Source organism: Thermobia domestica, chromosome 5 (assembly GCF_964235325.1).
Source record: "Thermobia domestica chromosome 5, izTheDome1.hap1.1, whole genome shotgun sequence".
In the NCBI taxonomy this organism is placed as follows: Eukaryota; Metazoa; Arthropoda; class Insecta; order Zygentoma; family Lepismatidae; genus Thermobia; species Thermobia domestica.
The window spans coordinates 31,277,268-31,291,045 of NC_137458.1; the positions used below are offsets into that span (position 1 = coordinate 31,277,268).

Here is a 13,778-nt window from a genome sequence, read left to right on the forward strand (position 1 = left end):
TCTACAGGAAGGCGATGGATTCGGAAATATTGTGCTACAGGTCAGACTGGTAATTTACGATCTCCTGGTCGTCCGCATGTGTCAACCGAAGCCGAAGATGCGAGATTAGTAAACGAAGCCCACTTAGACCCACTAAGGACGTCTAGGCAGCTAAGAGAAGCTTCTCTCTTTCCTAGTAGTAAGCATACAGCTTTGGGAAGGCTTCGTCATGCTGGGTTATGTGGCCGTTTTGCTGCCGTGAAGGAAAAATTCTCAAACGACCACAAAATTTACCGTCTCGCGTTTGCACAGGCGAATGTGTGTCGCAATTGGGAAAACGTAGTTTCCTCAGATGAATCCATATTCACAACATCAAATGAGGGACGCCGTTTTGTGTATCGTCCGAGAGGCATCCGATATGACCCTGGATATGTGACTGCTTGCAATTGCAGTGGCCATGATCTATTTCATGTTGGGGTTGGATTTCCAGTCGCGGAGCAGGACAGCTTCACAGAATTGAAGGACATCTGGACAGTGCTCAGTACTTAGACATTATGAGTAATATCATGGTGCAATCTGTACGAGTATTTCAGCCTGATGGTGTAATTCACTTCCAGCAAGACCAGTCGCCAATACATACTTCACGTGTGGTTCAGGAATGGTTCGCAGGACAGCCTGAGATGATTTAATTGACTGGCCGCCTCGTGGAGCGGACCTCAATCCCATCGAAAATATGTGGTCAGAAGTGAAGCGTACTCTAAGAGACAGTTGGCCTGAGGCAGATCCACCAAGAACTCAGGATGACCTGTGGCATCTTGTTTCCGAAGCATGTCTGGAGGTAGGGGAAGGAGATAGATTTGTCACCCATTTAATAGATTCTATGCCCAGAAGAATGGGGCGTGTAATAAATTCAGAAGGGTCTTGGGCACAATATTAATGTCCCCGCCTTAACTCCCGAAAACAGCCCTTTTCAGGGCTACCTAAACGCTTCTGAAAATATTTCTAGAAGTAAACCACTCCTTGTATCCGATTTCTGTGCAATTCTACTAACAAAAAAATGATAATTCGCTGCAAGCTTTGAATTCAAGACCTCTTCATTGCCAAGCCCGTGTTCTACCAGTGAGCTAACATAAAGCCGCAAATGCAACCTGAAGAAACACGACTTCAATTTCCGGTATTCGATGACAATGATGCTCATATACTTTGCAAATGTTGTATTCAACTTGGGATATTCCGAAACACACACACACATATATATATATATATATAAACAAAGCGAGCGAGCGAGAGAGAGAGAGAGAGAGAGAGAGAGAGAGATGAATATACAAAAGCATATTCAAAGTATTCGAATGTGACTCTAAGTAACGACATTCCGTTCTAAAGAGCATTTGTGTTTCTTCCCGTGACGTTAAGAGGATCGGGAAAAGTATGTCTTGAAGCAGGATCCGACTTTGGATACTCTGTTTATACACTTTCTATATCCGTAGGAATACACTGTATTTCACGAATGTAAATGACATGCTGTAATGAGAATATTGAGAAGTTACATCTGTATGACAAATAGCTGCAAACAAATACACTACATGATTTATTTATTGCTATTAAACGATTTCCTAACTTGTATTTAAGATTCTCATATATAATACCAACCTACTGTGAACACCTACCTATTTCAGATGTTATATTTTAGACATAATAATTACTATGTTCTGCAATGATTACGTTATATATATATATATATATATATATATATATATATATATATATATATATATATATATATACAAAACTTTTGTATTTTAATGTAACTATTTTATATAATTTTTCATGCATTGCGGAAAATATAATTTAAAAAAGCATTGACCCAGAAGAGAATCGAATTCACAACCTTATGATTTGAAATCCGATAGCTTACCAGTGAGCTAACACAAGGACTTCTGGAAACAAGCTTTTAGCGATATAACGGTTCTCAAGATAATTATGACATTCATATCCACTACAAACGCTGTTTTTGTTCTACTTTTACTTTTATTTTAGTACTCACGCGATAATTATGTTCTCTGTCTTAACTTTGAGCATTCTTTTACATATGGAAGGATTCTTTAACGTATCTAAATGTTCCTACACGTATGGAGAGCTAAATGACAAACAAGCAAATGCTGACATTAATACAAGGTTTCGAAATATTGTATCATTAAGTATTTCAATCAAGTTTGCTTTTTTTTCAACACTTGATAACAAGTCTTATTATATTTTAAGGGAGAAAAACACATCTGTAAACTTTTTCCCGATTGCAAAGGCTTGGAGGTTCGAACTTGGTTTACTATTTTCCGAAGATACCCGAAGTTGGACTTAGAAACTTTTTGCCTCAAAACACCAATAAAGAATGCGCTCAACCTTTTTGAGACAAGGTGTACATAGTTCGAAAAATAGCTGAGAAAAGAGATATCTTTCTTCAGATCTCAACAAGAAATGTGTACATTTACCTATTTGGATAACCAATTTCCTTAGTTGTCCATTCCATTTGCTAACATGTGTTTATTTGACTAATCACAGATCGCAGGGTGTCGACTTTCCTTGAAATCAAATAATTAATCTGAAAAATTTACACTTAATATCTTGGCCTCGGAAACTAAAATATTTTAATGTAAACAAATTAATAAGCTTGTACTCACCATATTATCTGAAGAACATACAAGTAATGTTTTCGGAGTATTCGCTACTTCATCCTCAGCGTGACGAAAAGGACATTAACTGATTCTTTGAACATTTTTCGAATGTAAGCAAGCTGAAGATGAGGTAACGGATACTTCGAAAATTTTACTTGAGTTTTCTTCACATACTGCGGTGAGTTCAACGTATTTGTTTGTTGCATCTGATCAGAATATTAAGTTCTGTATGTTAAGAAATTAGTTACCTAGTATATAGCCTTACTACCCGGTGAAATATCTCTTAAACATTTTTCTTGTAATGTTACAACAAGGGTTCCCAAATGTCCCGGAGTTTTAGGGATAGTCTTTTATTTTATGATTTTTTCCCGCTTCCCGGGAAGCTTCGATACGGGACGGCAAAAGTCCCGTATTTTGCCCAAATGACAAATTTACCTCAGACAACGACTTTAAAGCTCACAAGTTTTAATGAGTCGTCATGAGTGTGGGTAGTAAATGGCAAATGCTGGTTCAGAAAAGCTCTGAGTTGCCAATTTTATTTAACGTCGTCTCCTTTTTCCTAAGCATCCCACTGTCAAATTCATTTGTGGAAAGAGTTTTCGCACATATGAATTTGAAATGGACTGACACAAGAAACAGGTGTTCTGCCCAGCTGATGAAAGTTCAACTTATAATAGCAATCAACTCTTCGACTTTAAGCTGCATTGAGTGTTTCGACAGCCTAAATAAAATCCAAGCTTGGAAAAGATTATAAGTGCAGTTAAGTCAACCGTGAAGTACATTTTTCTTTTAAGAAAAGTTTAAGTAACTTAAATCCAATGTTTCAAAAGTGAAATTTACCTAGGTTTTCTTATCTCTTTGTATTAGTTAATGCTTTTGTATTTCTTTCAGTCTAAATGATTACTCTTTTTACTTGATGCATGGCTAGATCATGTTTTTTCGAAACTATTCCCGTAATTCGTGTTTAAACTTGTCAACATGTCCCTTACTTTGACTATTTTTATTTGGCAAAAGTGGTTACAACATATATACATGTGTATGCATATGAAAAGAATGTGTATATATGACCACTCATAAAAAGTACGTATATGAGGCATTGGTGCTACATAATTTGTTCTTGTGTAGTGGAAGTAATAACAACAGACCTACGCGTCCGAGTATAATAATCACATGTTAACAAAACAAGAATTCCGATTATGTAAAAATGTTTAAAGCATAGTGCTTCAAAATATGCTACTTTCAAGTACAAATTTACCTGTTAATCATTAACCTCCAGCTGGTCCCCTTTCATATGCTCGCACACGTATGTAAAACAACGTTGGTATTTAAACATGGATATACAGTTTATAAATTTTAATATGAATATCCCATTGTTGTTTGCAATGATAACAGTTGTCATAATTTTGTTTGCAACTTCAAAAGTATTTACTTTATATATATATATATATATATATATATATATATATATATATATATAATTGAAAAGATTGTAATGTATATTATGACTTGCTATTGTAATAAAAAATCTGGTGAAAACTTAAGAACAGTGTTTAGTTTCTTTCATTTTCATTGAATTAACAGTAATATCTTTTCAGTTACTAAGGTGTTGCAGGAGCATTGTGGATTGGTTTATAACGTAGCAGGATAAAGTCTCGTTGTCTGTAATGGTATATAATGCATGTTTCTTAATTGCTTATTTGTTAATTGAATTTAAAAAAAATAATATGCTTAGTTAGTACTAGTACAAATGTTAATACTAGTAAGTATTCATCGTTAGTGCTTTCTTCCTACATTTTGTTTTCCATTTAGGGGCTTTCACTCCCTATCTTTTGCCCAATTTTCCCCACGAACCAACTTGACCTGTATTTTTAACCAAATAATATTCTTCGAAAGTTTCATTCGAATCGGTTCAGGCATTCAACAGTTATCATTTATTTTTAGTACTTTTCCTACATTTTTCACATTTAAGGGCTGTTTTCACTCCCTCTCTCCTGTCTGGGTTTTCTTCTCTAACGAACTTGAGCTGTAATTTAACCTATTAATAATTTTTGGAAGTTTAATTTGAATCGAATCAGGTGTTTCTGGGTTTTCGTTAATTTTATATATTTTTTCTACATTTTTACTATTTAGGGACGTTTTCATCCTCGCTCTCTTCTCTGATTTTATTTTCCAACTAATTTGATGGGTACTAACTAACTAACTCTGTGGCCTATGGAACTCAGAGGTTCAATACCGCGTTCACAAAAGCTTTCCACTGACTTCTATCTTACCTAACTGGATCCAGGTTCTACTTTGTATTCCTATCTCTGCGAGATCCAACTTAATATTGTCCTCCCATCTGCGCCTAGGTCTTCCTAATGGTTGTTTTCCGATTAGTCTTGCAGTCAAGAACTTGAAAGCGCTTCTACTTTCTTCCATCGTAGCTACATGACCTGTTCACCTAAGTCTCCTAAAGTTGATGACCCTAACAATGTCTGGTACATCGTATAAATTATGTAGTTCCTTGTTATGAAGTTTCCGCCATTCCCTATTCCCGTTCCTATTGGGTCCGAATATTCGGCTCAGGTTCTTGTTCTCAAATACTTTCAGTCTGTTCTTCCCTCAGAGTAAGAATATGATGTGTACTTTGAACCAATAAATAATCATTGAAAGTTTCATTTGAACCGGTTCAGCCGTTCGAGAGTTATCGTGAGACCTACACACAACGCAAATACCAAGCCAGTCGAATCGTAGACTGTTTCTCACAGTTAATAATCTATATTTTCAGTTTCCCTACGTTACTCCAGCCAAACCTCGACGTTGAATGGTGGTTCAGCATCCAAATCCTGACGTTTACGCAACCAAATCTAGCATAATTGCCTGACGTTCCCGAACGTGTCCTCGCGGTAGGTGGGGTAGGGTGGTGATGCATTCGTCTGACACGTTTGATTTTCTATATGGTATTTCTGAGATATTCTGAACTGTTATTTATTTAGGCATGAGTTATTATTTATTTAGTAATAATGCTGATACAGTCGATAGACTATATCTGCGTCATTATGTATGAATAATAACTGTCGAAATAAATGACAGATTGGAATATCTTAGGAATACTATATAAAATGTCAGAACGCGTCAAATCGAATGCATCACCCTACCCCAGCTGCCGCGAGAACACGTAGAACGTCAGGGAATTATGCTACATTTGACTGTAAGGTTAAAACTGTAATATTACAGTTATACAATACCGACAATTATTGACTGGGATATATTTCCCCGTCTCCCTCTCTAATGATGCCAGTGCACATACGTATATAGTAACAATAAGAGAAAATGCTATTGTCATCCTTTACTTTGTATTTTTCCCTAAAACTATTTGTGTTTTGGTGACTTTTTATTAGTTGAAATGCTTATGGTAATAATGGTAAAATTGCACAACTTTTTTTTTGCACAATTTCCAATTTTGTTGCCTGCTCATGAAGGATTTATCTGTGTTAACAGGTAAGGGAGTGAAAGTTTGCGCAATTTCAGTGCACCCAGGGTGATTAGCTTATGATTATACCTCATCCTGTGCTTTTTCGATGTATTGCGTCTACAGAAAGCTTTAGGTGTTTGATCGGGTTAAATCATAACTTCTTATAACTTGTTTCTTCTCGAAATTGGAACTGAATTTTTCCCCCACTGACATGCGTATATAACTGACCTTTCTCTTTGCATTGATTTTCTAGTTTTGAAGTTGATATACAGTATACCTTAATTTCCTTTTGCTAATTGCAGGAAAGTGCGTTCCTAGGAGACAATTTGACATACCCAATGAACTCGCTTTTTCCAGTCTTCGCTTTGGCGGAGTATATCCTCAGCAGATGGAAGGGTTACTCGATAAATGTACCCAAGATCATGGCGAAAAACAAGCGAAGATGGCAAAGGTAAGTGAAACCCATGTTTCGAAATTTGACATATGTAAACTTAATGTTCGGAAGTTGAATTTCATCATCTTCATATATAACGGATATGCCTAATCAATAAGGACATACCAGAATTTACAATATGAGGTTTGACTAGTGTTACGTGAATGAATAACGCCTGAAAATATAACTTTATTACATATTCACCTATGAAAGTAGAGAGAAATCTCCAAGTTTTATTCTAAACGATTATTTAACATCATGATATATTAAGCTCATTAGTGGGGCTTTTTTCTCAATGTATCAACTAAGAATAAAAACTCACAATAAATAATGCCATTGCAGTAAACAAAATATAATTTTATTTAGAATTAAAGAAGACAATAATAACTATCAACTAGAAAAAAATGATGATTCACCAATGGGTTTATGATATCCACTTTGCTTTCGAACATGAGTTCCAGAAGTAAGCTACTGATTCATTGTTACATAGTCAACTGGGATAGAGACGAAGTACTTTTAACAATCAGGAATACATTTTCTGCACTCATATGTGCCCGGAAAACAGGACTTAAATTTAGTATAAGGAAGTTTACCGGACATCTTCCTTGACAAACCAGACTCCAACTTCAATACCTCCAGTCTGTTATCTGTAACTCTATGGAGAAGATTGCAAATACCAGACAAGGAGCATAAGATACTGACCTCTCAGTTGAAACGGAACAGATGATCATTGAAAACTAAAAGCTATGAAATAGCCCTACAGAAAAACCTAAAACTCGATAAAGTAAAATTCTGACCAAAACGTTGCGTAACGAAAATCAAATGAATAAACACATGAAGTATTTAAACTTAGAATTTTAAGAAATAAAAAAAAAATATTCGGTTGTGTCTACTCTCGGACACACAAAGAAAGATAATTAGCTTAAACTCTGTTATAGCACTTATGAAATGTTGTCTGTAAGATCATATACATTGTGTAATGTTCTGCTTGTTCTCACACTGCTTCATTGTAGACACACACACACACACACACACACACACACACATATATATATATATATATATATATATATATATATATATATATATATATATATATATATAGTTAAAGTTTTAAGTGGTTAAATAAAATAAAATATCTGTCAATTTATTCGTAGACAGCATTATGATTCGTAGATAGTGAAATTTACAGCCTAAGAGAATGATATATCACAGAAGTAAATTTCTTTAACTAGCAGTGAGTTTAATCATAAACTGGCAACACATAAACAGCAAATTAACTTACAGTGAATATAGCCACTACAGTTGTTAAACGATTTTTTTTTAGAATCAGATAAAACCCTTCTACCTTTGATATTCTTAGTGCTTCACAAGTAAATTTATATTTTTTCTAAAGGAATATATCTTCCGTTTTTCGTGGTGGGTGTTATATTATATACGCATACAGCAGTGTTCCGTTAATGTGCCTTTTTAAACCTCATTATGGTTCAACTGCACGATTTATTGCCCCTTTCAGCGACCCGGCTCCATAACATTAAACCATATTAAACACATTAAAACATACAGAATTCAAGGCACATATACTAAACATAAATAATACCTTAAACCTAACTAATCTAATCTAAGGTAACCTAAAATAGTCACACACTAAGATATTTAACCCATATATATATATATATATATATATATATATATATATATATATATATATATATATATATTCAAAAAGCACCATGGCGGCAAACATGACGGGGACCAATAAAGCTCTGCCTGAACCGTCCGGTACTCGTAAAGTTCTCTCCTTAACACTGAACACTAGTCGAAATCCTTTTGAATTCTCACGTTAAGTACCAAACTACATTCCAGTTGATTAATAATTTAGCTCATGACTTGTTACTTTATAGAATTTTTAAAATAATTTTGACGAACGCAGTTCTAGTCGACTGCATTTCGTGCTGTCTTCAATGAAAAAGACATGGCTTGACAAAAAGAAGTTACCTACTAGCTACTTTCTGACGTCATAATATAAATGGTGATCCTAAATCTCAAAAATGAAAGAATTTTGACCCAATGAAAGATATTGAGTAAATCTCGACCTAACAGTGATTTTAAACTTCCAATCAGGCCGATCTTGTCAAAACAAAGGAGCTTATCCATGAAGATAAAATAGCTGATTTTTTTAGAAACCTAAGTTTTAAGAGAAATAACTAAAATAGGATTCTGAGATTTCCTCAGATATCTTCCTATTTCGATTTTCCCACAAACACAGTACGAAAACGATGAAAATTACGAAAATCACCCTTAAATAGCATAAATATCCAAATATTTATGGCAAAAATGCACAAAACGTAGGATATAAATGATACATATACAAATAAGTGGTATAACAGTGTCAGTTCATTCTAAGTGATCAAGCATTTGCTACTTGACCATCTCCAAAAAATCGTAATTTTTTCATGAATGTTTATCTTATATCAGGGTACTTCAAAACCACGATCGTTCGATTTTCAAATCATCTCGTAGCTACACAGAGGCTGCCGCCATTTTGCGTTTTCTCGATTTCAGGAGTTTACATTCGTTTGAATATCTGAGCATGCATTTGTCCTAACAAATTGAAAATTACTGGACGCCTCCAATTTGTGCAGAGCTAAAACTTCGACCTCTTAACGCGTTTGCCTAAAACGACTTGAAAGGGGTGAAATTAAGACCCACAGTAGCAAAATTTTTGGACATTGAAGACATGTTTGGAAGAGGAAGCAACTGAAATAGAAGTCTGAATTTGTGTGTGCGTGTAGTGCGGGATCATAAGTTAATACACAAAAATTTACAGACTTGTAGCTGTTCCCAAAGGCCTAAAAAAATCGTAAAGTTGAGGAATTATGCCAATTTTGCATATTTCACTGTCCAATATCTCCAATGGGCCTGGTTAAAAAAACTGAAATTTTGAGAATAGTTACTCCTTTAGTATACCATAACACAACAAAGAACTGCGTTGCGTGTTTTTGAGCAGAAGGGGTCAAAGTATTAAGGAATGACGTCATACTCTAGGAGGTATTTTGTTCACAATTTCAACTAGAATCTGGTTGTTGTGACGTAAAATAAAGTAGGATGAATGGCTAGTCCAGTCAAGGTTCTCAAATTCGTTTCTTTCTTCTAGTTGTGACTAACTGGGCCATATGCAGAGTATTTGTGATGGGTGATTAGTGCCAGACTAAAGAGTTCGACTAACATATGTTTCCTGCAATAGTCAGGTTTTAGTATCACGCTAATCATACGTCAAAACAACTCTGTATAAGGCGAATTGTCTTTATCACACTCACAGTGTTTACATCGAATGAATGTTCACTGACTGGGGAATGTAGATCAAACGAAAGGATAACAGTGTCCTACATGAGTTGACAGTTAAAGCAAGAATAAACATGATTGAATATCATTGATATAGCAGGCAACAAGAGCAATGGATACTTACGGACTCTTTTCAAGTGTGCATTTTGACTTTTCTCGCCTTCTGCTGATAGCGGCATTTTTGAGTAGTGCTGCTGTGGGTGTGATAAAGACAGTGAGTCACAACTGAGGAAAGAAAAGAGTTTGAGAATCTTGACTGGACTAACCATTCATCCTACTTTATTTTACTTCACAAGAACGAATTTCCAGTTGAAATTGTGAACAAAACACCTGCTAGAGTATGAAATCATTCCTTAATACTTTGACCCCCTTCCGCTCAAAAACACAAAACGCGCTTTGTTGTGTGTTACGGTATACTAAGGAGTAACTATTCCCAAAATGTCAGTTTTTTAAACTCCAGACCCATTGGAGATATTGGACAGTGAAATATGCAAAATTGGCATAATTCCCCAACTTTACGATTTTTTCCAGGACTTTGGCAGCAGCTACAAATATGTAAATTTTTGTGTATTAACTTATGACTCCGGACTACCTGCACACACAAATTCAGACCTCCATGTCAGTTGCTTCCTTTCCCAAACATATCTTCAATGTCCAAGAAAGTTGCTACTGTAGGCTTTAGTTTCATCTCTTTCAAGTAGTTTTAGGCAAAAATGTTAAGAGATTAAAGGTTTAGCTGCGCACAAGTTGGAGACGTCCAGCAATTTTCAATTAGGTAGGACAAATACAGGCTAAGATATTCAAAACAACGTAAACGCCTGAAATCGAGAAAAGACAAAATGGCGGCAGCCGCTGCATCGACATGCGATGTTGTAAAAAAATAGTTAATTGCGTCTTCAAGTACTCTAATATCGATTGAACATTTCTGAACAAATTAGATTTTTTTGAAAACGTCGAACGTCAATTTTCCTTATTTTCTCGATCACTTGATTGAGAAGTGATGGATTGACCCAACACTAAAACTATTGTAATTTATACTATATATATATATATATATATATATATATATATATATATATATATATAGAGAGAGAGAGAGAGAGAGAGATGTAGGGTGATAATGAACTAGACCGACAAACTGAAATAGATGATTCTTTACATCAAAATAAGGAAAATAATCAGATGGACCACTGTTCACAAGTGTACAGTTTCAGAGCGAGGGCTGTCCAAAATCGTAAGGGGGGGGCTCTCCATAACTATTAACCAATGAGCTGAGGCGGCATGTTATTGTCTTAGACTTGTAATTTGTTTCATCCAAATATGCATGACTCCGAATCGTTCAGTAGCGGCGCAAGATAGCTCTAAGAAGAAATGGTGAGTCCCGGATATTCCTTTAGGAAAGATATGTCAAATTGGAGACAGACGGAACGATGTTCCAATAAGTGATAAAATTCGTTGACAGAACTTTCATATTTTGAACAGGAGCAAGATGGCGAATTTTTTGTGTTGTGTGTGGTTGCATAATTACAACAGAGACTGAATATAATGAGTAAGATGAAAATAAATAAAATCATTACGTCTGTGGTTCATGACTCACATTCATGATCTGTGTGCTAAAGGAGACATACATTAATAATACTTCATGATTTTGGAAGTAATGTCTAGTTCATGAACACCCTGTATGTAGGATGAACTATTTATATCGATACGCTCTTGTAACTCTTACACTGACAGATACAAAAGGTTGAAGATTCGTACCATGCAACTATCAATATTGACGCATTGTTTGACATACTTTGCAATACAACAAGATTAACAGTGTTGCCAACCCAACATAAAATTGTGATTGTTTAAAAATGACAGTACGCCAGGTTATTATGTATTTCAAATTTACATGTAAAACGAAAAGTTACAATACCACACTTATTATACAGTGTTGCAAACTAAGAACGCTACAGTATTACAAACATGTAAAAGCAACCAAATTTTGGAGAGTTCTATAACAGTAATAACGCAAGAGACAGGGACGGGGTAAACGTAATGCATGTACGAAGTGCTTTAGTGTCGAGGAAGTGTTTAAGTAAGTATCACATCCAATTCACTAGATGGTTTTTAATAGATATAATTTTATCATAATGCCGTTTACAGCACTTTGATATCTCAAGCCATTCCGAAAATATATTAAAAAATGATAAATTCGATAATTTTCTTAAAATGGTATAGTAGCGGGAACTTTTTGAAACGATTTACTTAGCTTCTATAACATTCCAATAATATCCTTTTAGGTATAATTGCAACAAAGTCCTCGAAATTTGACAATTTTTAGCAGTGTTGCAAACTTTAACATTATTTGCAATATATCCAGAACCGTTTGAGGTATCGAATTTCTGTAAACGAGATAATGATCTTCACCTCTATTGAAAGCTCTCTGTGGATTTTGATGTATGTACTTAAACATTTTTTTTCGAAATAAAGGTTTTTCAAATTCAAATATTTAATTCCTTGTATCTTTAATATTTAATTCGTGATGTTGTAGCGTCCTTAGTTTACAATACTGAATAAAAATTGTTATATTTTAACTACTTCTTCATGTAAATTTGAAATGTGTATTAACGTAACGTAGTGCAATTTGAAAAACTATAACTTTACATTTGATCGCCAACACTGTTAAGCTGGCGGTATTTCAGAGTATATCAAAGAACGTTACCTTACCGATATTTATATTGTGCGAAATTTCAACGATTTATGTCTATTTAAGGATTACAAGGACGTATCGAGATAAATGGTCCCTTTAATCACTGGAGTAAGGAGTTCATATATTACACATCTACTAGTAATTTCATAGAATTGACTCAAAAACATTCGTTTGCTACTTCTTTTTTTTCACTAATCTGGCCAAAGAGACATAAGTGAATCGGTTACCGGGTTCATTCCATACATCGGTTACCGGGAAAAGTTGTACCTCCAACCTGCAACCCTTCGGAAGATACAGGAAGGAACCCTCGCAAAAATCTGCGCGGTCGACCCTTGTCTGAAAGTAGTGCTGAATCCTTAGATAAACGCTCTCGATCCCGTTCACCTACTTATATAGAGAAACCAGCTGAACGTACGGAAGAAATGCCAGAGCCTACACCGTCTATTTCGGTAACACCACCTATCTATATTGCATCACCGACTCGCCCGAAGCTTTATTCATTTCTATTAACCAATTATGACGCCAAATACAACAATTGTCGGTACATTTTCAATCAAATCATGAAGTACCTTCCGCGGGCTAGTGTGAAGCAAATCATATTCACTAAAAGTGGTGTTATCATAAAGTCAGATGACGAAAAATTCGGCATAACACGCCGTAACAAAGCAAGTTATCAAATATTTGATAAAAATGCCAAGCTTTTGAATCTGACTGACAAAGTAAAGCAAAATCCACCACTACCTCGCACACCAATGATGTCTGTGTTTATTCGAGGCGTTTTGCCAGAAATGACGGATGATGAAGTTCCCGAGGAACTTAAAGCAGAAGGCATTGATGTAGCGAAATGTATTCGTACTAAAAATAACAATGGTGCTACATACATGGTTCGTGTCTTAACCACGTTCCAGACTTTTATTGACACCTTGTTGCAAGATTGAGCTTACATCTTCAAAAAAAGACACCGTGTAGAGCCATCCTGCACTTCCTCACCTCTCCCAGTTAGATGGGAGAAGGGTCAAACTTGTAATGCACATATCACGTCAAAATGTCCAAATGTTCCCAAATGTGGGTATTGTGCATGACAACATGAAACCAAGGAGTGCCCGAATACGGGAAAACAACCACATTGTTCCACATGTTCCAGCACAACGCATCCTACTTACAGTTACAATTGCAAGTCTAAGACGTCACCTGATCCAAATC

At 35.4% G+C, this 13,778-nt stretch overlaps 1 protein-coding gene across 2 annotated transcripts in view; it reads left to right on the forward strand.

Annotated features, from left to right (window-relative positions):
• LOC145685834 (uncharacterized) overlaps nt 1-13,778 on the forward strand; it is a 220,526-nt gene that overhangs the window by 69,903 nt on the left and 136,845 nt on the right. For both annotated transcript variants that reach the window (XM_081758426.1, XM_081758427.1), the window contains exon 2: nt 6,405-6,553. In XM_081758426.1, coding sequence (XP_081614552.1) covers nt 6,405-6,553 — 149 coding nt within the window. The remainder of the gene's footprint in view (nt 1-6,404; nt 6,554-13,778) is intronic.